The 26,727-nt window shown below is 47.0% G+C and overlaps 2 protein-coding genes across 4 annotated transcripts; one reads left to right on the forward strand and one right to left on the reverse strand.

Annotated features, from left to right (window-relative positions):
* Window positions 1–13,746: 13,746 nt before the first annotated feature.
* LOC101762160 (probable glucan 1,3-beta-glucosidase A) lies at window positions 13,747–18,594 on the reverse strand. The gene is made up of 10 exons (XM_004964895.4): window positions 18,141–18,594; window positions 17,477–17,583; window positions 17,269–17,388; window positions 16,303–16,485; window positions 16,025–16,183; window positions 15,755–15,924; window positions 15,490–15,642; window positions 14,927–15,279; window positions 14,450–14,629; window positions 13,747–14,178 (listed from the first exon to the last, which is right to left on the reverse strand). The coding sequence occupies exons 1-10, from the start codon at window positions 18,208–18,210 to the stop codon at window positions 14,093–14,095; spliced, it is 1,581 nt and encodes a 526-aa protein (XP_004964952.1). The 5' UTR covers window positions 18,211–18,594; the 3' UTR covers window positions 13,747–14,092.
* Window positions 18,595–18,905: 311 nt separating this feature from the next.
* LOC101762565 (cyclin-T1-3) lies at window positions 18,906–24,650 on the forward strand. Of its 3 annotated transcripts, none has more exons than XM_004964897.3 (8): window positions 18,906–19,112; window positions 19,497–19,583; window positions 20,171–20,439; window positions 21,646–21,727; window positions 22,398–22,532; window positions 22,778–22,953; window positions 23,034–23,185; window positions 23,671–24,650. In XM_004964897.3, the coding sequence occupies exons 3-8, from the start codon at window positions 20,201–20,203 to the stop codon at window positions 24,363–24,365; spliced, it is 1,479 nt and encodes a 492-aa protein (XP_004964954.1). In that variant the 5' UTR covers window positions 18,906–19,112; window positions 19,497–19,583; window positions 20,171–20,200; the 3' UTR covers window positions 24,366–24,650. The 3 variants fall into 3 exon arrangements, with proteins under 3 accessions (XP_004964954.1, XP_004964955.1, XP_004964953.1); XM_004964898.3 differs by having other exon boundaries at window positions 19,503–19,583; XM_004964896.3 differs by lacking the exon at window positions 19,497–19,583.
* The last annotated feature ends 2,077 nt before the right edge of the window (window positions 24,651–26,727 follow it).

Below are 26,727 nucleotides of genomic sequence, written 5' to 3' on the forward strand. Positions count from 1 at the left end.
GAAAGATCTTCAGCCGAATCTCCGAAATCCCCGATCGGATAGAATCTCCTTTCTGGTATTGGCTAGGCCCTTCTATCTCCATCGGTTGGGTCTTCATCGGTTGGGTCTCCATCACCTTCCATCGGCTGAATCCCTCTGTTCTCATCAGCCGATCCCTTGTGACTTCATCGGCTGGACCGCTGTGACTCCATCGGCTGGGCTACCGTGACTCCGTCGGCTGGACTGCTGTGACTCCGTCGGCTGGACTGCTGTGACTCCATTAGCCGATTCCACTAGCCGTTGTTCCTTCGCCCTGTACTAGCACCTTCGCTACCTTTTGACACCAATTTCGATACGTATCAAAAAATAGTGTCAACAACTATATATTTGCTTATATATGTTGATGACATTATTGTTGCTAGATCGTATCAAGAAGCTATTTCCTAAGGATTTGAAGGCTGAGTTTGCTCTCAAGGATTTAGGTGAACTACACTATTTCCTTGGTATTGGAGTGAAGAAGAGACAAGATGGGATAGTTCTGTCTCAAAGCAAGTATGCGCAAGATGTTATCAAAAGAGTAGGCATGATGTCATGCAAACCAGTTAGCACTCCTCTCTTGGTCACTGAAAAATTATCAATTGAAGAAGGAGATCCTTTAGGACCCGAAGACGCAACCAAGTATCGTAGCATTGTGGGAGCTTTGCAATACCTAACACTAACTCGACCAGATATTTCTTTCTCAGTTAACAAGGTATGTTAGTTCTTACACTCTCCAACAATGGTGCATTGGGCTGCAGTAAAACGTATATTAAGATATCTACAATATAATCTTCAAGTTGGGTTTAACATTGGAAAGTCAGTGTCAATGATGGTTAGTGGTTTCTTGGACGCCGACTGGGCAGGTTCTGTTGATGATCGGCATTCTACCAATGGCTTTGCTGTTTTCTTGGGGTCGAATTTAGTTTCTTGGAGTTCTAGGAAATAAGAGACTATGTCTAGATCAAGCACAAAGGCTGAGTATAAAGCTATGGCCAATGTGACAGCTGAAATCATTTGGATACAAACTTTGCTCCGAGAATTACAAGTGCCAACCCCACCGCAAGCTCAACTTTGGTGTGATAATGTTGGAGCCACATACCTATTAGCCAATCCAATGTTTCATGCGAAGACAAAGCTTATAAAGGTAGACTATCATTTTGTTTGTGAGCGTGTTTCACAAAAACTTCTCAAGGTATGTTTCATCTCCACCAATGATCAACTAGCAGATGGTTTTACTAAAGCATTGACACAATGAAAGCTTGAAGAATTTAGATACAATCTCAACTTATGTAAGTTATGATTGAGGGGGAGTATTAGTGATAGAAAGCATGTATTGGAATCCTAGGTACAACCGACAGGAGATCTCATCCCACACTTAGGGAATATTATATGTAACAAACTCTTATATTAGAGATATTGGAGATAGAGTTGGAGAGATCATCTAGAGTTGTACTGCATCTTGTAAACCACGCCAAGGGTGCTTGGCCAATATAAATATAACCACACAGACTCCTCTGGGAGGTGAGAACGCTTCCATAATCTACCTGGTTACTTTACACCGCTGCCATCGTCGTGCTTGCTGCTCGCACAGCCGCCGTTGCCGTCGTTGTGCTTGCCGCTTGCACCCGGCCTGCTGTTGCCATGTGCGACACACCTCTCACAACGTCCACAGCCACGCGAAACCTCTGTGTCATCGAGGATAAGTCACGGCACTAACTCCAGCAGCCCGGCGACGGAGGCATGTGGAAGGAGCTGATCCATGGGTCTAATGTGTATTACCCAGATCCACCCGATCCATGTATTAAAAGTTCTAATGGGTTGGATTGGGTTTATGATGGGTGGGTTGGGTGGATTACATGACCCATGCACAACTGGTGGCACAACGATAACAGCCAGTTACAAGCCCTAAAAATTTTAGATAGAAAAAATGGATCACCCCACGTCATCCTAAAGGGCGACAAGGGCGGCACCATGATCCTGCCGCCGGCCCTCTGCCTCCACCACCAATATTGGTCCCCCTCCCTTCCCACCTCCGGCATCTCACCGGAGGCTGGAGAGAGTGGGGATCCATCTCTCTAATAAGTTTTAGTAGATCAAGTCCAATTTTAGGGTTTAGGTTTCTCCATGCCGCGGTTCATGGTATTGGAGATTTGTTTTCTCCTTATCTTTTCTGGCAATAGCGAGGAGGTAGGGTGGATTTTGAAATGACCCAAATTCCAATTTTAAAGAATTCAAGCCTACGCACCTCCGTGATAGTCCTAGGAAGGCTATCATCTATGTATCCCTATCTCAGATAGTACAAATCCATACCAACACAGAAATATAGAATAGCAACAGAGTAACAATATCATAAATATTGAGTACAACACTTTGGCTCATGCCGATACAAGTCCATCAGGATTGAATTATGAAAGGTAAAACATCGACGCAGCGGAAACATGTAGTGTGGTGAACAACATCTTCAGAGGTGACTTGAGCGAGGGACCATCCCTAGTCTTCCCATCTGTCGTTATCGAAGTCATAGTCGGGCTCCAACCCTGAAAAGCCACCATCTATCCGAGAAGCGGGTAGGCCATGTCAACTTCCAAAAGTAGCAAGCCAAGGAAATGGGGGAATTATACTATATGCATGGATCAACCTATATATGGCTGTAGAGGTATATGCAGCAGCAACAACAATCAAGGATGCATCAAAGCAGTACTATCTCCAAGGTCAATACCTCACATCAAGGAAGTCATCACAAATCACCAGATCCTTCACCCAAGAATCCAACACCCAAACACACTAGGCGATGTGAGAGCTCCCTTCCCTCACATCTCAATGGCAAACACCAGCCTATCTCAAAAAGGGAAGGTAGAAGTATAAATATAAGTCTAGTCAGAAGTAGCGGTAGTCAACATCACTGTCCATAACTAGTGGACACGGACTATAGCTATAGGTTTATACACTTTGCAGAGGTTGTACAATTGTACCCGCACGGATGGAGCCTGAACGGTAGCGATCCGTCCAAACCCCACCTAACGGACGGAGCTCTAGTAAGTGGATAATACTCTTCTGTTTCCTCGAGTTTGGAACCGTCCTTCAACTGCAGGGCACGCCATCACCAGTTGAGGACCTCAAAGCTGTGAAACCTACCCACGCCGGAATGAAGTCTGGTCAGAGCAGGTCAATGCCTCGAACTCCTTACACTGATCCTCCAATCTGCCTACAGGCTGAACACTATCCACCACTAGTCTCGGACCAAACCCCGCCCATAACAAGGTGAACGGTATGTACAAAAATAGATACTGTGACTGGTGGTAAACTGACTAGGTCCTTAGGGGTCGAGAGCGAGCACTCAACTCTACAAGTATGTGCCGAAGCACCTGCAACATACAAGTATGTCACCTGCTCCTTAGTGTCAAACAAAGTATCCGCCATAGGCAGGGGGGTGGAGAGAGTCCAGAATGCTCTCCCCTGGCAAGGCACTTCTCAGTACCAACCGCGGCTCGCTCCCGCCAAAACACGACAAAGAATCACACTCACCCAAAACACACGCGAGAGTGTACAATGAATCCCATCACCAAAGTCATGGCATATGCCCATCCATAACTCAAAAGTATGTATATGAATATAAGTAAGGTGGACTAGCTAGGGGTCTGTAGCTAGTCCACAAGTAGGTAACAAGGAAAACAGGATAAACAATTATCAAGGCATGGCTAGAAACATAGGCTATGCAATCAATCACCATCCAAGCACTAGAAACTAAGCATGCATAGGATCTATATGATTGGGAGTGACATGACACCTTATCCACAGTCATTGGGATCCTCCTTGGTGTAATCGGGGTCTGGAGAGTCTTCCAGGTCGTAGCTCGGGTCAGAGCAGAACAAAATACGACGCAATATAAATTAACCAGCATTACATCTAGGCAAAAACTTCAAGAAAGCCAAATTTAGAAGATCCAAATAACATCAAACTAGTTACAAATAGAACGGGCTCGATTTACAAATTTAATGCAACTAGTTTTATATTTTTCTGATTTCAAATGAATTAGTTATGAATTTTTAAATATTAAATGATTTATTTAGTTATTTAATTAATTTTGGGAATTCATTAATTAGGGTGACACGGGTCAGCTTCTGGTTGCGCCATGTGGCATCATAGGAGGGTGCCACGTGTTGGTTGACGTCAGCGTGACGTCACTGTTAGCAGTCAACGAGCAACGTTGAATTGGTCAACATTGACCGATCAGCGGTCAACTGGCCCCACCGGTCAGCCGGTGGGCACACTGGTCAGTGGGCCCCATTGTTTGTTAGTGGGCCCCATGATTGGGCCTAGCCCTTTTATTAGGAAGTATATGTGTATTTTAGGATGTATTTATCCTTTTCTTGTACACTTGATGTATTCCTTATACTCCAAGTCATATTGGCTATATATATAGAGGTCACCCCCCCATTAGGGTGTGTGGTGTTTTTTCATCTACTTCTATACATGGTATCACAAGATTAAGATTGTAGGCCACCTTTCCGCGCAACCCTAGGTGGCGCCCCCCTCGCCGTCGCTACCCACCCTCCACTGCACCTCCCCGACCACCACCACCCCTCCCCGACCGGTTCCCTGACCGGCTCTCCACCCGGTTGTGCGCCAGGTCCTCCGCCGACTCCTCTGAGTCCGGAGACACCACCGCTCTGGTTGCTAATCCTGTGCTGCCTCCCATCCCGACCCCTGTGCCGCCACCTGTCACTGGCGGCTCCTCTGGCGGTGCACCCCAAGCTCCTGTTGCCGGCGACGCGCCCGGCAACGGCAGCGGTGGCTTCATCGTGTACCCAACGCTGCCGCCCGCTGTCCACCCCTACGTCACCGTCTCCGTCAAGTCTCACGTCCCCGTGACACTGACGATGAAGTCCAACGCCTACTCCCGATGGACGTCCTTCTTCAAGTCCATGTGTGTCAAGTTCGGCCTCAAGTCGCACATCGATAGCACGGTGGCGCCCTAACCCCAGGATCCCGACTGGGATCAAGTGGATTGTTGCATCCGCTCCTGGTTCTTTGGCTCCGTCGATGACTCCATTCTCGACCTCACCATGACCGACGACGATCGGACCGCCCGGGATCTTTGGCTCGCCATCGAGGGCCTCTTTCGTGCCAACAAGCAATCACGGGTGATCTTCCTCAGCCACGACTTCCACTCCATGACGTAGGATGCCTCCTCCATCGTCGAGTACTGCAGCCGCATAAAGACCCTCGCCGACGCCCTCCGCGACGTCGACCATCCCGTTCAGGACTCCCAGCTTATCCTAAACCTCCTCCGTGGCCTCAATCCGCGCTTCTCCAACACCGGCGACGACATCACCAACTCCTCCGCCGGCTTCCCGTCCTTCGCCCAAGTGCGGGACATGCTCGCCCTGAAAGAACTTCGCCTCGCCAATGAGGAGAATATCTCTAATTCCACCACCCTCCTCGTCGGGACCTCCTCATCTTCTGGCTGTACGGGTGAGTGTCGCTTGGCGTCTAGTTCTGTCTAGACTGGCGGTGGCGGCAACAACAATAGTGGTGGTCGCAGTGACAGCGGCGACGGCAAGAAGAAGTGGCGGAAGAAGGGCGACGGCGGTTTCCAGGCGCCCCCTGGCGATAGCAGCTCTCATGGCGGCAAGTCCCCATAGCCCACTGGCCCATGGTTCTATTTCAGTCCTGGGGCCAACCCCTACGGTGCCACGGGTTTCCAGCAGGCTAGCGGTGGTGGGGGCTAGCGCGTCGGCGCCCCTGGTCTCCTCGGCCCCCCTCTGCAGGCTCACGCCGCCTACGCCCCTGTTCCAGCACCCACTCAGGCGTCAACCTAGGACCAGGCGGGTCTGGTTGCTGCTCTGAACCAGATGGCGCCGCAGAATAGCGGTTGGGTGGTTGACTTAGGTGCCTTCGGCCACATGTCATCCTCAGATGGTATTCTTCTTTCCCGACTCCCTCCCTCTCACTCCTCCATTACTGTTGGTAACGGTCACACTCTTGCCGTCACGTGCTGTAGAAACTCCACCCTTACCAACCCCAACTCTTACTTTCATCTTAATAATGTCCTTGTTGTTCCTTCTCTGATTCATAATCTGCTTTCTATTCGTCAGTTTACAAAGGACAATAACTGCACCATAGAGTTTGACGCCTTTGGTTTTTCTGTCAAGGATCTTCTGACCAGATGCGTGATTCTTCACTGCAATAGCGATGGCGATCTTTACACCATGCCTCTAGCAGCCAGCTTTGCAGCACCCTACGTCGGCCTCGCCATCTTCTCCAGTTTGTGGCATCTCCGTCTTGGTCATCCAATGCTTGTAATAAAGATAGTCATACTCTATGCCATTCATGTCAGTTAGGGAAACATGTGCAGTTACCTTTCTTCCATTCTAGCTCTCGCAGTTCTGCTCCTTTTGAGTTAGTTCACTGTGATGTTTGGACTTCTCCCGTAGCTAGCATCTCTGGTTATCGCTACTACCTAGTCATTTTGGACGATTTCTTGCTTTTTTGTTGGACGTTTCCTCTAGTTCACAAGTCTGAAGTCACATCACATATCTTTGATTTCTGCACCTATGCTCACACGCAGTTTAGTCTTCCTGTTCGAAGCATCCAAGCTGACAATGGGACCGAGTTTGTCAATAAACCTCTTACTTCTTTTTTGACTTCTCGGGGTATCCACTTACGCCTCTCGTGTCCCTACACTTCTCCCCAAAATGGGAAAGCCGAGCGTGTCCTCCGCACCCTTAATAACATGACTCGCACATTGCTCATTCACGCCTCCATGGCCGCCCCGTACTGGGCCGAGGCGCTCGCCACCGCCACCTATCTTCTGAACCGGCGCCCATGTTCTGCCATTCAGAATGACATTCCCTACCGCTTCTTCACTCCCAGACCCCCGAGTACTCTCACTTGCATGTCTTCGGTTGTCTTCGCTACCCCAACCTTTCAGCCACAACACGCCACAAGCTTGCTCCTCGCTCAGCCGCATGTGTCTTCCTCGGTTATCCCTCCGCTCACAAGGGGTACCGCTGTCTTGACTTATCCACCAATCGGGTCATCATCTCTCGCCATGTTGTCTTTGATGAGTTTGTCTTTCCCTTCTCCTCCCATCCTACTTTTCCATCGCAGCTCGACTTCCTTTTGTCGAGCCCCTCGTCTGTTCCTGCCTCTACCTCGGTCGCCCCATCGTCAGACGTTGAGCAGCCGCGGCCCTCACCAGCTGTTTTGTAGGAACTCACCAACGACGACCTCGCCATCCTATTCCATGGGCCGACCGTGTCCCCTGCTCCATTTGCGGGCGTGTCGCCACTCTCCACCATGCTCCGACCTGCTCCGATTGCGCCCCTGCCTGCCCCGATCGCACCGGCACATGCTCCGATCGGTCGGCCGGACGCACCGACGAGCACCCCGCTCGGTCGAGCGTATGCCTCGACCGCACCAGTGCTCGCCCCACTCGGTCAGACGAGCGCCCCGACCGCACCGGTGAGCATCTCGCTCGGTCGGGTGAGCACTCCGACTGCACCAGTGAGCGTCCCGCTAACTGGCGTGCCGCCATGGTTGATGAGTTCCAAGCCCTCATCGACAACGACACCTGGCGACCAGTCCCACGGCCGCCCGGTGCCAATGTTGTGTCGGGCAAATGGGTCTTCCGGCATAAGTTCCATGCTAATGGGTCCCTTGCCCGATACAAGGCGTGCTGGGTGGTTTGTGGCTTCTCCCAGCATCACGGCATCGACTACGACGAGACCTTCAGTCCGGTCGTCAAACCGACGATGATACAGTCCGTTCTCAGCATCGCCACCTCTCGCGCTTTGCCGATCCACTAGCTGGATGTGAAGAATGCCTTTCTTCATGGACACCTCACGGAGACCATCTACTGCCAGTAGCCTCCTGGCTTCGTCGACCTTGCTGCCCCCGATTACGTCTGTCTCCTGCAGAAGTCTTTGTATGGAATGAAGCAGGCCCCGAGGGCATGGTACCAGCGGTTCGCCTATTTCCTTCGATAGCTCAGCTTCATCGCCTCCACCTGCAACACCTCCCTCTTTGTATATAAAGAGGGGCCGAATATCGCCTACCTGCTGCTCTACGTCGATGACATTGTCCTCACCGCCTCGTCCTCGACTCTTCTTCAGCACATCATGGGGCGTCTTCACTTCGAGTTCGCCATGATGTATTCCTTGTACACTTGATGTATTCCTTGTACTCCAAGTCATATTGACCATATATATAGAGGTCACCCCCCTTACTAGGGTGTGTGGTGTTTTTCCATCTACTTCTCTACACCTTTGACACGTTAGTGACATGTGGCTCCACATGGTCATCGTAGTCTACATGGCACTGCCACGTGGTGCGCATGTGGCCGCACAGGGTTAGCTCGGGATCCGGTGTGCCGAGCGGATCCTGTGCACCACGCTCGTGTAGCTGAGCATGTGGCCTGCGCGCGATTGGCTAGGGCGCGGAGTGGGCGGCGGTGACCGCGCCATGTCATGGTGCGGCGCGGCGGTGAAGTGTAATGCCCGTAAAATTTACCAACCAAAATCATTCGCTAAAAATTGTTTTTCAAAACCTTTCACCATTTGAGCTCCCAAATCTCACTTCCCGGCAAATTCGTCGTCCCGGCACCAAAGCCGACCGCTGTCCATTCCCTTTTCCTTTTTCCTCTCCACGTGTCATGCCGCGTGCCGGACAGAAGACCGCCGTGCGTGCCCGCGACCATTTCCCGCAATCGTTGCTGTCTCCCTCTTTTCTTCTTCTCGTTTTTCCTTTCCTTTTTGCCTTTCCTATTTCTTCCTTTTTTCCTTCCCTTCTTTTTTTCCCCTTCAATTTTTCTCCCTTCCTCTTTCTTGCCCATGCTCCCTGGCTCCCTGGCTCACACTTGGGCCCGCGCTCCCCAGCACCGCACCGCTGCCGCACGCTCCTGTGCCCGGCCCAACCTGTTCCCTAGCGCCGCACGCCCCTGGGCCGCACACGCGCCGTGCCAGCCTCGTGTGCGCACTATACCCAGCGCCACGCGCCACTACCTCGCCATGCTTGCTACCTGGCCCTGCGCCTGCTCGCCTCGCTACCGCGCTCCTGGCCCTCGCACGCCGCGCACACGCCGTCGCCAGCCCCACATACCACCACCTTCTCACCTCGCCGCGCGCACCCAGCTCTACCACTACCCTTCCGTCGGCGCACGCTCGCTCGCTACAGCGCTGCCCCGAGCACGCCTAGCCCCCCTCCTCTCTGGCGCATGCCACCTCCCATGCCTGCGCTCGCTCCACGCCACCACACCAAGCCCTGCCACACGCCGTCGCCCTGCCACACGCCGTCTCTCACCGCGCTCACCCTGCCTGCTCCCAGCGCCACGCGCCGCGTGTTCGTGCCCTCGCCACCCGGTCGCACCCGGCGTCGTGCGAGTGCCACATGCACTACAGCGCCTGGCCTAATGCTCACTGCTCCGCCCTGCTCCGCGAGGTGACCTCGCACTGCCGCCCGGCACAACACCGTGCCACCCCTTGCTACGCCCCACCTCAACCACGCCGCTGCTACCTCGTTGCGCGCGCCGTCAATGCCGTATCGCCTCAGCGTCCCCCACCAGGCGCCTTTACTGCTGCCTCCCGGTGTGCCTCCCTGTGCGCCACCCGTGGTCGTCCCTCCCCTCGCCTCCAGCCTATAAAAGGCTCCCCACTCCAGCCCTCAACTCCACCACGAACACCCCCGGCCATCTCCTTCTTCTCCCGAGCTCCCCAGCGCTGGCGCCCCTACCCACCACTGCCGCTTGCCACCGCCGCTGTAGAGCCGCCGCCACAAGCTGTTCCAGCCCAAGGTGAGAAGGGGAATGGAACCCCCTCACTCCCCTCTTCCTTCTCCCCTTCTTCCCGACCACCGCCGCACCCCGGCGTGCTGCCGGCGCTGCCGCCACCGCCCGCCCCCCCCCTTTCCTACCCTTCCTCTGTTCTGTTCGAGGGGAAGAAAGGTGTCTCACCTTTAGACCCCTCCCCTTTTCCCTTTTTACATGGAGACACCCCTTCTCCTATTCCTTTTCCACCAAATCCCCTCCCTCTCAAGAATCTCTACGAAAAGGTCCCTGAATCATTTTGAAACAGCCCTTAAACACCTTCGCGCTAACATTTTATGCGGCAAACTTCCTCCATTGAACCCCAAATTCAACCACGTCATTCTCAAATATATTCGCGCTGAGTCATCTACAAATTCCCTAAAAATACTCCTTTTTATTTTTAGTTCACTTCCTCTCTCTCCGAGCTCAACGGGTAAATCTTTAATTCTTTTAGTTTGTTGTGTGTTCACTTGTGTGTGTCATAGATCACGGATTAGCCGAGGAGCTTGAAGGACAGTATCGCGAGCTTGAGCCTGAGGACCTGTACCGCGAGCAGGAGCTCCCGGAAGGATTCGAAGATGGCAAGTCCAATTTCACCCTTTGATGCATATTTATCCTAGTTTTTCAAACACAACCTATTGGCCTGTTTTATAAAATTGCATATTGTTTTACTGCTGAAACACGGTTGGATAGCTACCCCTTGATTGTTGTGATTATTCCTTGATGTCCTATAATTATGTCTAAGTATGACTTGCTCTGTTTGGATGATAATTACTGCTAGAATGCTTAAGACCTTGTTACTCATTTTATTACAATTCAAATATGACTACAATGTGTTTTATCAAAGAATAAAGGTGTGAATGTTTTTAAATGAGAAAAATGGGTTTTCAGGAAATAAAGGAAAGAAAATGCTTAGATGAGATGGATGAGTGTTTCTTGTGTGAAATGTCAAATTGGGCTTGTATCTCTGTGGTTGAGAAGGTTGGGAGATATCCATCTTATCACGGTTGATGACCGAGTTGATGTGCCATCTTGCCTAACCCAATTTATCTTGCAACGCCTCGACTGTTGTATGCGGCAACGACTTAGCATAAATCCCACTAGCTGGTCTATTAGCCATCAGGAGAGCTGGTGAGCAACGGGAGATCATGGAGAAGGAGTAAGAACTGTGTGACTTAGATCCCGATTGAGACCTCGTTGGCAGGTCATTAACCCCTTGGTTGCTTCCGTGTTGGCTAGTCAGGTTTAGCTAAGGTGGGTAACAGCTTTGATAGGATCCGCACTAACACTAAGGTGATCGTGTTGCGGTACCCTACTTGTGGGTAAAGTGTACACCTCTGCAGAGTTAAAATCTATTCGAATAGCCGTGTCCACGGCATTGGACAAGTTACGACTTGCCACATAACTAGTTTTTGGGAGATGATGGTTTTCATGGTGTGGGATTTTGGAAGTGTCCGGCAATTGTGCCGTGAATTACCGCGGACAGGGACTCCGGTAACACTAAAACTTGGATCCTTCATGTGGGATCAACCCCACTTATTGATTCGGTTACTAAAGAAATGTTTTGCGAAAACCCCTTTTGAAAATGAACCCTTACATGTGTTAATATCTAGCTTTATTGCAAATAAACCTTAGCCTTATCCTTGATATATCCTGTGTATATTCTTGATTGTATTCCCCTCCGTGGATGGGGTTGGACTTGTTGAGTACTTTTGTACTCACCCTTATTTTGTTGCTTCAGAAGAAGACTCGGACGTCGCCGTCGAGGATTTTGAATAGGAGGTCACTTCCGCACCCAACACTGCCTGTGGTGTTGGCCTTTGCAGAATGCTTCCGCTGCCTCGAGTGTTGTCTCTTGATAGTAGCTTGGCTCCCTGCTGTTGTTTATTTACTTATCATTTCAGCGTGGCTGTCGCGCCCACTCCCTCGAGAGTTGTACGGTTTATGAACCATCTGTTGAATAAATGTGTTATTAGACTCCTAGGACTGATATTTGTATCACATTTAATCTCTGCTTATGTGGGGACGCTTCACGAAGGCAGGCGTGGTGTGGGTTAGCGACGCGCGGGGTGGTGCGGCGGGGTGAGCGCGGCATAAGTTGCGGCACGGGGTTGCAGGCGCAGACGAGGCTGCGGCTGCGGCCAAAGGCGAGCGGCGAGGCTTGGTAGGACGCGACGCGGGCTGCGCGTGCGCGGTCATGGGGTAACCTCCCCGGCCGCGGCACGATCGTGGTGGCGCGCGGAGCACCGATAGCCTGGGTCTGCGGCGGCCACGGCATGGACAAGCGGTAGCAGCGGCGATCCCTGCAAAGCGGCTCAACGGCCGGGCAGGCAAAGCAAGGTGGCGGCGCGAAGGCCGGATAGAGGCGCCAAGGGAAGGATGAGGGAGAGAGGGTAGCGTCACTCACGACGGGACGGCAAAGTAGAACATGGTCGGCTTGATGATGACGGCGGCGTGCTCGCAGTCCTTCTCAGCTTCAGCTCCCTCCCTTCGGTGGGGTACGGTGACATGTGGTGGCAACAGCGGCTCCTGCTCCTCGGCGTGGTACGGCGACTCCGGGGCGGTGATGGCTGCTCCGGCGTGGCTTCCTCCTTCTCCTCCTCTCTTCTCCTCCTTACCTCTCTTCCTCTCGGGGTGGTGGTGGTGGCTAGCAAGGAGAGAAGCCCCGAGGCTGCGGATGGAGAGGGAGGTTGTCGGCCAGGGGCTAAGGCAACGGCGCGGGGTGTGGGCTAGCGCAGCCATCCATGTAGCCATCCATCCTCGGTGTTCGCGCCCAAGAATGGTGTGGCGACCATCCAACGGCTCCGAGGCTCGAGTTTGGGGCGCGGCCGGTGGTCTACAGGGGCACGGCGGGGTTTTCCCCCTCCGTGGAAGGCCCTAGAAGGGGTCACAGGCGCGTGGTGCGGGTGCCAATGAGGCAGTAGGCACGGCGCGGATGAGAGAGGGGAGCGCTAGCGTGAGGTAGAGGAAAAAGCTGACGCGTGGGACCCACGTGTCAGTGAGCGGGAAAGAAAGAGAGAGGCAGAGGTGGCCTGGCGGGCTAACTGGGCTGGTTGCTGGGCTAGCCTACTAGGTTGTTGCGAGAGAGAGGGTAAGGTTAGGCGGGCTAGGCTGGTTTGGCTTTGGGCCGGCCTGGTTAGGTTAGTTAGGTTTTATTTTAGGTTTTGTTTTATGTTTACTTAGTTTGAATTTTGAATCACTCAAATATGAAAGCCAAATAAAATCCATGAAAATCCAAACTAAACTAGCATGTATGTTTTGAAATTAATTTGAGATTTAAATATTAAAGAGTTTTCAGATGAGAATAGCATTTGGCTTCTAATTTTTAAATGAGCACACAATTCAAACAAAAATTTTAATTTTTTGAAATTCCACTCAATTTAATATTTTTAATTTTTAGGAATATTACAGATTTGATCCGTCCATGGGACTCTGATGAAGAGGATGGCGACAACTACAGCGTCAGCAACTTCCTTGGTAAGGCGACATGAAGAATTAGGTTTCCGATGGTGACATCGAAGTGGGGATAATGCTGCTATCGTGGAATAATTTTCTCCAACCCCTTCTCCGTTTTGTCGTGGTTAGATCCAACCACGATGAAAGGTTTGTGAGAATAATTCTACCCCTCGAGTTGACATTGATCGGTCTTAGGTTGGGTAGATTGGGATCGGTCTCTCTTCTTCATCGGTGGCAAAAAGAGGAAGAAGAAAGACGCAAGAAGATTTTGCTCGATCCAGCCTACTGGATGTTGGTCGTCGTTCTTTGGGAGCTGTTGGTCGTCGTTCTTTGGGCGCTTGTTCTCAACCTGCTTGCTGAGCGTATGCTTGTGCAGCCTTCTATATAAATCTTTATACATGTTTGGGATTGAGATTTGAAGATGCATGACGAGTAAAATGAAAACAAAGAGCAGTACTTGATTGTTTTTAAATGTAATTTTATTTTCTTCGATAGTGTTGTGTGTGATACGTATTTAATACAATTCTTCCGTCGTCTAAAAAACGATAACGGCCAGTTCGCAACAGCCAACACCCGTTGTATTTTCCGAGAGACCCAACGCCAGTGTCTCCATCCTGAACTGAACAATGAAGCTCAACTGACAATTACAACAGCCAAAGTGCGTTGAGAAAAAAAAAACAATTCTATCGGCACCCTGTACACAAATGAATATCTTGACATCTGATGTGGATGCAGGGAGGAGAAAGAACAGGGCAAACGGCAGCAGGAACAAGAGAGCCCTTGGCATGCCCTCCAGCTCCAGGATGTTCCAGGTTATCTTGGCATAATGATAAGGTAAGTTCCCCATCCAAATGCTAGCAGGAGAAGGAAGCTTGGCGACTTCAGCAGGGATGATCCACCTGAACAGAAGTTGCACATCATGGTAAGAACTGGTGAGATCCAAAACAAACTACAAAGAAATATTAGCGGGCAGTTTTTTCACGGAACAGCACTGACATGGCTCCATTCTATGTTCAATTTTTGCTACTATGGAATATGTTAGTCGTTAGGCTAGGGCAGAACTGAAAAAATTGAAGAAAATTTAATAATAGGCTGGGGCTTCCTAGTTGTAGGATTGATATGGAATGGATGAGAATTACAAGCTTGGTCAGCATGGTCAGGGTTACTTACTGAATAGTAGGTATTTATTCCGAATATTCCACTCGAAGTCCCAGTGCATCCTGTCATTTTTTATTGTCCAATATGACCACCCAAAGGTGGCGTTTGCATAAACATCCAACTGAGCTCTGCCAAACTTCTGATACTCATACTGAGATGCATTTTGCACGTCCCATTCATTAACCCATTCACCTGAACAACACAGGCACATAGCACCATGTTCAGTACATGACTATGGAAACAATCAAGTGTACTTGGAATAATATTAACAGAAAATAGGGTCTTTCTGCACACATGTTCAAAGTGAATGATATTTGTAACATCTGGAAAAAAAAAGAAAATGACCGCAGAAAGTGTAATGACTAACAGGTCCCAACAACAACAATTAAGAAATAAAGGAACAGATACCGAACGTATGTGCAGCCTAGTGTAAAATGGACACAGCAAAGCAGAAATAATGTAAAAAAGTAACAAGGTTAGTAATCATACCAATGAAGACAAGAGGCCCATTTGCGTCCTTAAGAGCCTGTAATTGTGGTGCTCTCATCTTGTAAATAAATTCAATATTCTGAGTAGAATTCAAGCTGGCAAAGTATGGATCGAACAAGTTGTAGTAGTGTAAATCAACTACGACATTTGAAAGACCAGTACCAGCTTGAAACAGTTCGATTGGGTCTGCATTTCCGATTCTTTGGCAGAGAATAACATATGCAGTTGATGAATGGTTTCGCACAATTTGGTAGCCCCTCGTATAGTAGGACACTAGAACATCTAAAGGAACTGTAGCTGCAGAAGGTTCATTAAGAAGCTCAATGCCCAGAAGGGAAGGATGACCTCCATACCTGCAAAACACAAGAAAGCCACCTATAACATTTCAAGGACAGTCTGGGATATCCAAGAACATCAGAAAAACTACCAGTAAATGCAGTTTTCATGCTCCATGAAAGGAGATCAATTCGCTGAGATATTTTGATGGTAGAGAACCAGCTCAGGAGAAATGCAGATAATTAACATTCGAATGATTTAATACGACATGCTAGGAGAAAGAATACCTAGTTGCCAGGAAGTCAATAACTTCTAATGTTTGTGAGGCATATTCAGGTGAGGGCCAGTCCACGGAACCATCCCTACTCGCACTATGTTCCATTCCATTTTGAGAACCAGGAGCAGCATGAAGATCGATTATACATTTCAAACCATAAGATCTAATCCAACAAAAGAAATCATGTTACTAACCGAATGAACACTTGATACAATAGCATTAGAAAGGATCAGGGATATCAAATACTCAAATAACAGTTCGGAAACATGACATACTGTGCCCATGAAAATGCTAGGTCCAGAGCTGCCAAAGACCCTCCAACAAACGGAGAAGGTGGATATGGATCTTGTGTTATCCACCATCCGACAGGAATTCTCACAGTATTAATTCCATGTCGAGATAGGAAATCAAAGTCGCTTGCTGTAATGAAACTTTTCCTGTGCTCCTTAAAAAGTAAAAGTAAGAGTCAAGGGATGTTGTGCATATCAGAGAAAAATAAATTGGTTCAGCAAATTTCAAAAGAAAGTGAGGCCCCTCAGACATACTTCTAAGACCTTCTTCGCCTTCTCGTAACCATAACCGTTGGCAAGCTGGTAGTCCCCATGTAAGTTATTGGCAACAATCACCAATTCAAATGTTGCTAAATTATTATCCCATCCTGGTTGGAATTGATAAGTGGAAATCAGCAGATGATCGTTTGTTGCCTAAGTTAAAAGGAGATCGCAATGTCTTATTAATGGCACGACTTGCAAGAAGGCTGCTGAGGGATAATCACATATAACACTTCGAAAGTATCGAAATGAAACTCTGGATTGGGCAATACTTGCACATAGCCTCCATTCAGAAGTTTGATATGAACCCTTTCATCATTCCTTTCGATGTAGAAAGTCTCAGTGGACAATGGTTCCCTTGCAGTTGCCAAGATCAAACCATCTACACTGTTTGATGTCAAAAATTCACCTCCAAGACATCGAAGCTGAAATTCATTTTCTGACACCCTCCAAAGCTGTTTATATAAAGATAAAAACCAGTAAGGTAACACTTAAGCTCAACAAATACTAAAGGCACATGTAAATAACAGCATTGTAACAATCCAATGAGTTGCAGTTGCTTCAATACCAGCCATAGAAGTAACGGATAATCAAATGATAATAAACATATGATTCTGACTGCTTAGGGAGAAAAAACTATTAAGACATATGCTCTAGTCTCATATCTGCTCGTAGCAATCTTATATGTGGACTGGCAAAAATATTTAAACGTTGTTTCACAAAATATGCCAAAAAAAAATCCACTGTTGACCCTACAAACATTTTGACCACACAGCAAACAATATATCACCAATCCTTCACCTATAATATTCAGTGTTCAGTTTTGCATTTGTTCAACTGATCAGTTTCTTGTCATGTGATATCCTATTGTGAAACCACAGTGGCCATCGATTTAATTATAACAGGAACTCAACAAAACAGTTCATTATAACTGGGCAAAACAAGTCAGAGGAAAAATATATCATATAGCTGAAAAATTGTACCCAGTGGTAGAAGTAGAACATGGAGTGAAGTTAAGAGCTAAATAGCATTTAGCTAGTACTTAAGTAGTATGAAACAATACCTTTCTTGAGGGTGTACCCTATTGTAAAGTCTAAACAAAACAGTAAGACCAGTATGCTTCATAATTCTCTGAAATCAGATCATAAATTTCATACAATACCCTAGATGTAATAATGTAGAGGCTTATCAGACTAATATTTTTTAAATCAGACTAATACATTCCATGTACTCCTCACCCTAAATGTCTCCCACGTTGAGGCCACATCACGGTCCACTGTCACATTTGAACCACCCCCATTGGCTGCACTAACATACTTATTCAATACAACAGAGCGGAGCTGCACCTGCGTCCCATCCTGCAAACACAACCCATAGAGGATCAGAACCTCACAAGCATCAGTTTACCAAGAACACATAGTGAATAACCAAGATCAATCCACCTACGAGCATATCCCCATTTGGAATCCCGTCAAAAAGTGATGGCTTAATCCACCCTTCAACAACTAGCCATCCTCCCAAGTTAACAGCCCTCACCTTGGACAGCCCATCCGCTGCAGAGAGAAATGAGGATGCTCAACAAGTGGTACAAGTCATGTTCTATAATGAGTTATGCCGTTATGCAAAACTTTTACTGAGGAACAGCATAGAACCAAATACTGGCAGCTTGGGCTACCATTTTTAACAAGGAAGTCACTCAACCTGCAATTTTTCAGTGAAAATCTACTAAATGCATTCTCCACAACTACAAATGCAAATTTAACTCAAAATTAGCTAATCACTATGTACAGTGTGTAGAGCAAATTGCATATTTGTGTACAAATTTCTTTTTAAAAAAATATAAACGGAACAGCTAAAACTAAAAATGATTGCATGTGAATACAGTGTGATTCCTCCAATCATCAACATCTAATTGTCCATGCAGAATTGTAGATACATTCACATGGATGGCATAAAGGATTATTTGTATTTTGCGCTAACAAATTCGGAGTCCAGTATTTGACTCTCTTATCAGGTCCAAAATGTATTTAGCACACCATAGAACCATGCTCCCCAAAAGCCATAAAACTCACAACTCAAAAGTGCACGATCAAGATTCAAGACATCTCACCTAAGCAGAGGCATGGGAAGAAAAGCACCCATGAAAGCAGCACGAAGCCACAGCCAATCAAACCACCCATGGCGGTGCCCTACCACAACCCGCGGGACCAGAGATGCCACGAGCCCACGAGGGGGAAGACTGAAGAGGCTATTAAGGCGGCAGCACCGGGTGCCTTCCTTGCCGCGGAGTTTATCCCAAGGCGCCAGCGGCAAGGCCGTACCGGCGCAGGCGGTCGCCATTGGCAATTAAGGAATGGCATTAACGCTGGCTGGTTGCCCCGTGGGGAAGTGGAAGGGATCCACGAAAAGGAAAGGTTCCAGGCGATTTTTTTTGTCGAGGGTCGCGTCGCGTCCGACGGAGGGAGGAGAGAGCGGCCGTGGCGGTGGGGCGGGGAGGAGGAAGATGCTCCTCCGAGACGACGGCTTTGACGACGCCGACGAGTTGGGCCTGGGCGGGCTGAGCTCAGTTGCAATTTGCAAAGTGAGGAGGAAGGCCCCCACCTCACTCAAGATTCAAGAACTAACTGCCGGGTTAGTGGGCTGGGTAACAATGTAAGCCCACCCTATACTAAATGTCGGCCCGGGGTCCAGAGCCCATCGCCGCCTGCCTTCTCCACGCCACAGATCCGGGCTGGGTCGGGTATTAAAAGTTTTCTGTTCCATTTGGGTGGGACCGTGGGGAGTCCAGCCAGGTCCGGCCCGCCCGCCAGCCCATGTGACGAGACGGGACCAGCTAAACAAAACCAAAGCCGGCTAGGGTTCCGTCCCCTCCTCAGCCTCGCTTCGCACGCAGGCTCGCAGCCTCCCCGCGACACGCCGCCGCCACCCCACCGCCTCTACCGCCGCCCCACCGCCTCTACCGCCGCAGCCCAACGTCTCCGCCGCGCCCCTCCGGCGGCGCTTATCCGGTTCGTTCCGCTCTGCCTTGCCGCGCGCATCAGCGAACCCCTGCGCGCGAGGAGGGCTCGTATCGACTTCTCAGGTTATTATGATCCGATCCGATCCGATCCCGTTCCACTTATCTTTCGTTCGAATTGCTTCTTCGGTTCTAGGTGCTTATGACTTACTCGTTCATCGTTAGATCGGGTGCTGCGAGGAGCAGTTATTTGGTTATGTTGCGTGGTTGGCGCGAGTAATCTAGGGTTCCTTGTTACGGAGTCTGATTTCGCTGCCCCTAAACTTTGCTGGAAAAATTCTGTTGTAAAATTTTGATGGAACTTTGATCACAACTGTGGGCAAATTTTGTGATAATTTTTTATTTTTTCTGTGGTTCGAGGTTTGGACGTCATGATGTGGAAAATTTCCTTCCGTAGCATCGAAAAATCACTAATTTTGTGATTAAATCTATTTTTTTCTGTGGTTCGAGGTTTAGGCGTAATGATTGGGAAAATTTCATTCGACATCATCGAGAGATCACGACTTTCAGAAAATACCTTTGGAAGGTCATTAAAAGGTAGTTCTGAAATGGTTTGTAATTTCGATGATATTTATCAAAATGGAATTGAATTTTTCCTAATGACTTTCACTGTAGATATTTAGGGCCACTCCTAGTTTTGAGAGATTCTGTTTAATATGCAATTTGGTTGGTGGATTGCTCATGTATATTGGGTGAAATGGATTTTTCTTATATGCACCTCGAAGCTTACTTGATAGCAAGTATCTGTAGGAAAAGCAGCTCTGCACGTGTTATTTGTTTATTCTTACAGTGTGAAAGAAACACCTTGAAAGTCGCAAGTAACAACTTGCAAGCTGGTCTGAAGTGTAGTTTTATGAAATTATTTGCATGCTATCGTGTAATGAATGAAGATTTTTAACTTGCATGGATAGACTTTTTAACTTGTTCTAGCTTTAGCAATTTTTATCATCCTTTTGGTGCCATATTTTTGTGTTTTTATATAACTTGTGGTCACATGACATTTGAAACATATAGTTCGGTGCATGTTTTCTATTTTTCAGCTCTTTACCACTTCTGTTCTGACCATTGTACTTAGTTCCCGTTAAGTTTGCAAACAGTAACACTACCTTCCTTGTTTTCTTCAGATTGCTGAGCAGAGAAGAGGAACATCCTACATGGATGCCATGCAGACAAGTGACTCTTCGCATCATGGAATTGTAGAAAATAGCCCATATAGAATACCATATAGCAGAAATGCAGAAGGTGGCAAACTTGGTAATTCGTGGTATTTTAGTAGAAAAGAAATAGAAGAATATTCCTTTTCAAGGAGAGATGGCATTGATCTCAAGAAAGAGTCTCATTTTCGCAAGACATACTGCATTTGCCTGCAGGATTTAGGAATGAGGCTTCAAGTGTAAGTTTGTATTCTACCACAAATATTTTACCATTACTTGTATACCTGAAAGATAACAGCCACTTCATATGTAGCATTTAACTTACTCTCTTCATGTTTGTATGGCATGTTATTTCAGTGCAGTCTATTTTCTTTTTCCTACTAAGCATTTTCTGCTGTCTGAAGAACTCTTTACATGCTTATATGACTGCACATGTACTTTACAAATATACGGAAATTCTAGTGCTTCAATCTGCAGTACAAATTATAATTACACGGTAGTGCTTGTATATGGAACTTTATTTTTTACCTCTAGATCACTGTTATGGACTGACATTTTGAGAAAGATGGCTAGAGTTGTGGATTGGATTAATAGGTTAGATTGGTTGGTTGCAGCTAGAAAATAGGAGGAAAAAGCAACCAGCAACGTGGAAAACATATGGAGTGTTGCTTTCCTTTAGCTTCTCAGTCCCTTATGTTATTGCCTCCTAACAATCATTGTAACCAAATGGTATAGATAAGATAGAATCCTAACAAAAAAGACCATCTGATCCTCAAGCGATTAAAAATACTGCTTGAATTGTGGCCTACCTGTGTACCGAGCACGAGTTACATTATGCCACATAGGTGATGCCCTTTCTGTATAAATACAACATTTGTTGGGAAAATTTAATGTTGTCGCAAACTTTTGTTAGAATATTAGGATGGCAAATGTTTTTCTGAATATGCAAGATCTACCCAGTGTTGTGGAGGCACAGGGTAAAGAATTTATGATGCATAAAATGTCTGTCGGCTACTCAAGTGGCAATTTAATCATTTGTTCTCCCATTGCTGCATTGAGTGGGCTTGTCTGGTTTCCGCTAGTTCTCAGCAAATCATACTGAGTACTAGTTCTTACTTAATCATGTATGTACGCCCTCCGTTTGAAAATGTAAGTTGTTTCAGTTTTGTACCAAGTCAAAACTTTTCTAACTTTTATCAAGTTTATAGAAAAATGCATTAACATCTTCAACATCCACTATGAAATGTCTTGTTAATGCATTTATTTTGTGCTGTAGATGTTAATATAATTTTCTATAAATATGGTCGAAGTTAGAGGGGTTTGACTTAGGACAAAACTAAAACGACCTACGTTTTGGAACGGAGGGAGCAGTATCTGTCCTATTTTATGAATTCTATAGTTTATATACTTTCCCCTTCTGAAGACAAAATACCTTTTTTATGTAGGCCTCAAGTTACAATTGCTACAGCTATAGTGTTCTGTCATCGGTTTTTCCTCCGTCAATCTCATGCAAAAAATGATAGGCGGGTAAGTCTTATTGAAAATGTACATGGTCTTATACTGTTTGCGGACCATTTTATTTCATTGTGTTTTTTTGCATGATTGTAAAACTCAGCGCTAATCATTTTCCTTTTACCTGTCAATCACTTAGCTTACATGGTAGTTTGTGCTATCATAGCATGTGGTAAGTCATCTGTGCATTTTGTTCTGTTACCACCCATTTGTTGAAGACACAAAGATGTTTTTTTTTGTGGCATGTAGTATCTTTGCTAAGATGGTAGACTGGTAGGTTACAACACCTTCACCTTTGCAGATATTCCATGTACTGATCTCTGTGTGCACATGCATATAGCATGTAGGATGCCATTTGGAGGATTACACAGTCGTATCATGTGCCGTATAATATGAATCTCTGGCTTATGATATAAATTTATGGGATTTAATATAATTACATGTCTGTAATGTATACGGTAATGCGTAGTGTGTAGGATATTCACCTATTTGAGATCTGTTCTATTATGCAAAAAAAAAAGTTGTTTCCCTATATTCATATCAAAATTAAGTTGGTTGACAATACCTCCTTTTTATTTGTAAGTATTCATCTCATACCACATTGCTTACTCTTCCTTAACTTGCTAGGGATAATGTTTTCCTGTCAACAGTTAATTTAAACTTATATGCTCATTATATTATGCAGACAATTGCAACAGTTTGTATGTTCTTGGCGGGAAAAGTTGAAGAAACCCCAAGACCTCTTAGGGATGTCATACTCCTTTCCTATGAGATCATCCACAAAAAGGATCCTGCTGCGGTTCAGCGAATTAAGCAGAAGGTGAGATAGTTGAATTGATTTCAGAGCATTCATCTTGATATTTTTGTTTCTAGGTAATTAGTAATCTCATTGTTTGCAACTGACAGTGATATATTTGTTTTTACCTGCAAACAATTCCCCTGAAGCCACTTCTCGTAAATCATGATAATTTTTTATAAGATGGGACTGATCTGCTTGATGCAATTTTATTCCCTACCTACTCTGGCATAACCAAATTGATGTTGTCTGTGCTTTGTTTTGTTCAGGAAGTATATGAACAACAGAAGGAACTTATTTTACTTGGGGAGCGTCTTGTTCTTGTAACACTTGGTTTTGACTTGAATATCCACCATCCGTACAAGCCCTTGGTTGAAGCAATAAAGAGATTCAAGGTTGCTGAAAATGCCCTTGCTCAAGTTGCCTGGAACTTTGTCAATGATGGGTATGCTAAAATTACTCTTCTTGTTACAAAGAGTAATCCTCAAATATGCCTATTTACTACGCCTTAAAAGGGGTGTACAGGCTCCGCACGTCGCTTTGCCTGCAATTTAAGCCCCACCATATTGCGGCTGGTGCAATCTTCCTGGCTGCGAAGTTTCTTAAAGTCAAGCTTCCATCAGATGGCGAGAAGGTCTGGTGGCAAGAGTTCGATGTTACCCCACGGCACTTGGAAGGTTGGTCTCTGGATGCAAAGTCAGTAGGGAATACCTGCACTGCACTATTAGGGTATTCATTTTTGGTAAGGGTTCGTATTTTGTAACATCGTTAGTTGCAGCTGTTGCTGCTGCTGGTTAGCTATCTTGGGACACATAGATTAGCACCCGAATATGGTGTTCAAAATGATTGTGGAGCTAGTTTAGGTGAAGACACCATTTTGCATTCTATGCTGCAAGGGAATCTTTGGCTTTTTTAGCATATTACATTCTGAAATAGACAAGGGTATGACAGTGAATCACCTGAATTTGGATGGCCACTTTATTTTTGCTAGCGATATCTTTTGAGTAGAATGTCTCGCTAGGCCTTGTCACTTGTTCAGATTTATTATGGCTGTTTGCCACCGTCGATGCCTCTTCCAGTATCTCTTCAAATGTTATTGTTGATGCTCATGATATCAAGGAGAGATGCTGACACTATTTATTTATGATATTTCTTATTTCAGAGATTAGCAACCAAATCTTGGAGCTCTATGAGCAAAGTAATGTTGCGCCACCACCATCGCAAGGAAATGATACTGATAGGAGCCCCGCTAGCGTTGCTAATCATCGTGCACCTCTGAAAGCTCCAGGAACCGTGGGTGCATCTACTGCCCAACACCATCAAGCATCCAGACAGTCGAGCCAGCAAAACATGCCAGGCCACCGTGGCTATGACCACCCTCATCCTGAGAAGCAAACCTCAAACCAGACGCCTCAGAATGAAGCAAGGGATGGTGCTGCCAATAGCAATGACGGTCCCAAAATGTCATCCTTGATGATGGACGCGATGAAGAAGATAGACAAGGATAAGGTGAAAGCGGCCCTGGAGAAGCGGAGGAAATCTAAAGGTGATGTTTCTAGAAAGGTTGATGTCATGGATGATGATGACCTGATCGAGAGGGAGCTGGAGCATGGTGTGGAGTTGGCTGCTGAGGGTGAGAAGGTCAAGCAGGAGAGAAGGCAGAGTTGGCCCCATCCTGCACACCGGGAGGATCAGCAGAGGGCTGCTCGCATGATGGGAAGCACTGAAGAGGGCGAGCTGTCCACTGATAGCCAAGAACACCACTCCCCAGCCCTTGACAATCGGAGGAGAAATGACGTCCATGAGCACAGGAACTACGATCGTGGTGAAAGGGACATTAAAAGGTTAAGGCCATGAAAGTTGGGCCCGTGGGGGAAGAAGTTGTCTGTAGGCTTCAGACTATATACAACTATCCTATTTTTTTTTTCTTTCACGGGTGTCGAATAAGCATCGAGCTCACTCGGGGTATGTTGATATTTGAGAGTTGGGCCCCAAGGGGGAGTTTATAGCAAACAGATTGTTGAATGTTTGGAGACATCCGATAAAAGAGCTGATTGTTGTACGTTTCATGGTAATGTAAGGAGCCTCTCCAGAAGGCCAATTTTGCCTAAAGAAATTCGAAATTCATGGCGTCCTTGTACATCTGATTAGACTGGGTTATCGCCTGACTGTGCACCAAGGTTTTGCTGTGTTCTAAGTTCTAACCGACCTTGTTTGGTTCGGCATAGCTTGTTCCCCAGCAGCCTTTTCGGAGGCTAAGCGGAAGCAATGGCCAGACGGCCGTTACACACTCGAATCTGTAACTGGTTGCAATCTGTCGTGAATCTGTAACTGGTTTGCCTATCGCCAGTGCCTGCTCGTGCTCGGTGCTCACTGTTGGCGCTTGAACTGGGAGACGTGACTCGAACGGCGATGGAACCGATCGATCAGCGAGGTCCGGGACCCAGAGATGCCACTGTCCTCTGCCGCTCGTGCCCCATTTCACCAGCCCAGAACTGCTGCTGCCGCTGTACCTGCACTGTGCATCGACGGCAGTGGAGACGGGAGCGTGAGCGTTGTTGCGACGAGTCACCTCCTGAGGAAAGACGAAGAGAAAACACGGCGAGGCGTTTCGTCAGCTGTCTCCAGCGACCATGATGTGATGCGAGTTGAGTTTGGACTGTGCGTTTGGGCCGGGAGAACCAGCCAAATGTCCCCCCTCCTCCGCTGCCTGATCTTGGGCTCGGAAAGCTATAAAGTAGCGGGTTGCTGGGCGGGAACGTCTGTGTGTCGGGGGCCGGCCGCCACTGTTTGTTGTGATTTTTGTGTCCCCGTCGTGCCATCAAATCCAACTGTGAAGCTTTGAACAACGGTCTAGAAGCCTATTAACGGTCTAGAGCCTACTAACCGTCTCTCTTTGTTCCCAACTGGGGTCACTTCACTGTCACATGCTAGCCTTAGGGCCTGTTTGGCAACCAAGTGTTAAAATTTAACACCTGTCACATCGGATGTTTGGATGCTAATTAGGAGTATTAAATATAGGCTAATTACAAAACTAATTGCACAGATGAAGTGTAATTCACGAGACGAATCTATTAAGCCTAATTAGTCCATGATTTGACAATGTGGTGCTACAGTAACCAATTGCTAATGATGGATTAATTAGGCTTAATAGATTCGTCTCGCGGATTAGCACAGGGTTCTGCAATTAGTTTTATAATTAGCTCATATTTAGTTCTCCTAATTAGCATCCGAACATCCGATGTGACACTGTTAAAGTTTAACACCTCGTATCCAAACACCCCCTAAGGCTATATATAGCATCAGTACGTTCGTATGTAGCCACGCTCGTGGCGGAAAGGGTTGCAGCAGTGCCGCCAAAACAGAAGTGATTTTGACCGGTTTCTTCGGGTTTCCGTATGGTGCCAAACTGCCAATGGCAAACCCTGTGCCGGCCGGCGGGATCCGAGCCGTGGCGCAATTCTGCCCGGTCCGCATCTTTCCAAGGTTTTTAGTTAGCTGATCAACGAATTGGTTTACACACACTGACAAAGTTGGCCTAATTTTGTTAGTTTTCGTTCACTAGCGACAGCGCGGCATGTGTTTTGCAAGATTCCTAAGTTTTGTTGGGTCGTGACATCGATATCTGAGCTGGTAAAGGCATATTGAGTGGAGTGGTACGTATTTCAATTCAACCGGTCAAGTTTAACGGTCTTAAGTTGGGTAGTTACCATATTGACGTCTCAATCTAACCAGATGAGTCGAGCTATTTTTTCCTTTCTCTTCTTTTCGTGCCTGTAGCCTCGCAGGGTTGTAGTCTTATATTTTTTCTGTTATATTAATAGAAACTTGCACTATCTTATATGGTTCGTTCAAAAGATATGAGCTTGTAAATAAACCTCCTAGAAGCACACTAGTGTGTCGAGTTCTGTAGTGTTTTTAATTTTTGGACCAAACGGCTTTGCATTCTAAATGCTGCACGGGTGACTTGGTGGGGAGTACTTGAGGTCATTTCTTGGATTCATTGTCTGTCCTGCACTACGAGTGGGTGTTGACCGTTATTGGTGATGCTTGTTATGCTTTAAACGTGGTGGTCAAATCTTAATATTTGCTAATCCATGCCATGTTTCTAGAACCCGTACTTTATGATAAAACAGTATTAGAAAACTATTTAATGTGGGAACTACTACTTGAGGTCTTATTCGGTTAATGAGTTAATCCTTTCCGTAAAAGAATTGAG

The sequence above is a fragment of the Setaria italica genome, chromosome IV, assembly GCF_000263155.2.
Source record: "Setaria italica strain Yugu1 chromosome IV, Setaria_italica_v2.0, whole genome shotgun sequence".
Lineage (NCBI taxonomy): Eukaryota > Viridiplantae > Streptophyta > Magnoliopsida > Poales > Poaceae > Setaria > Setaria italica.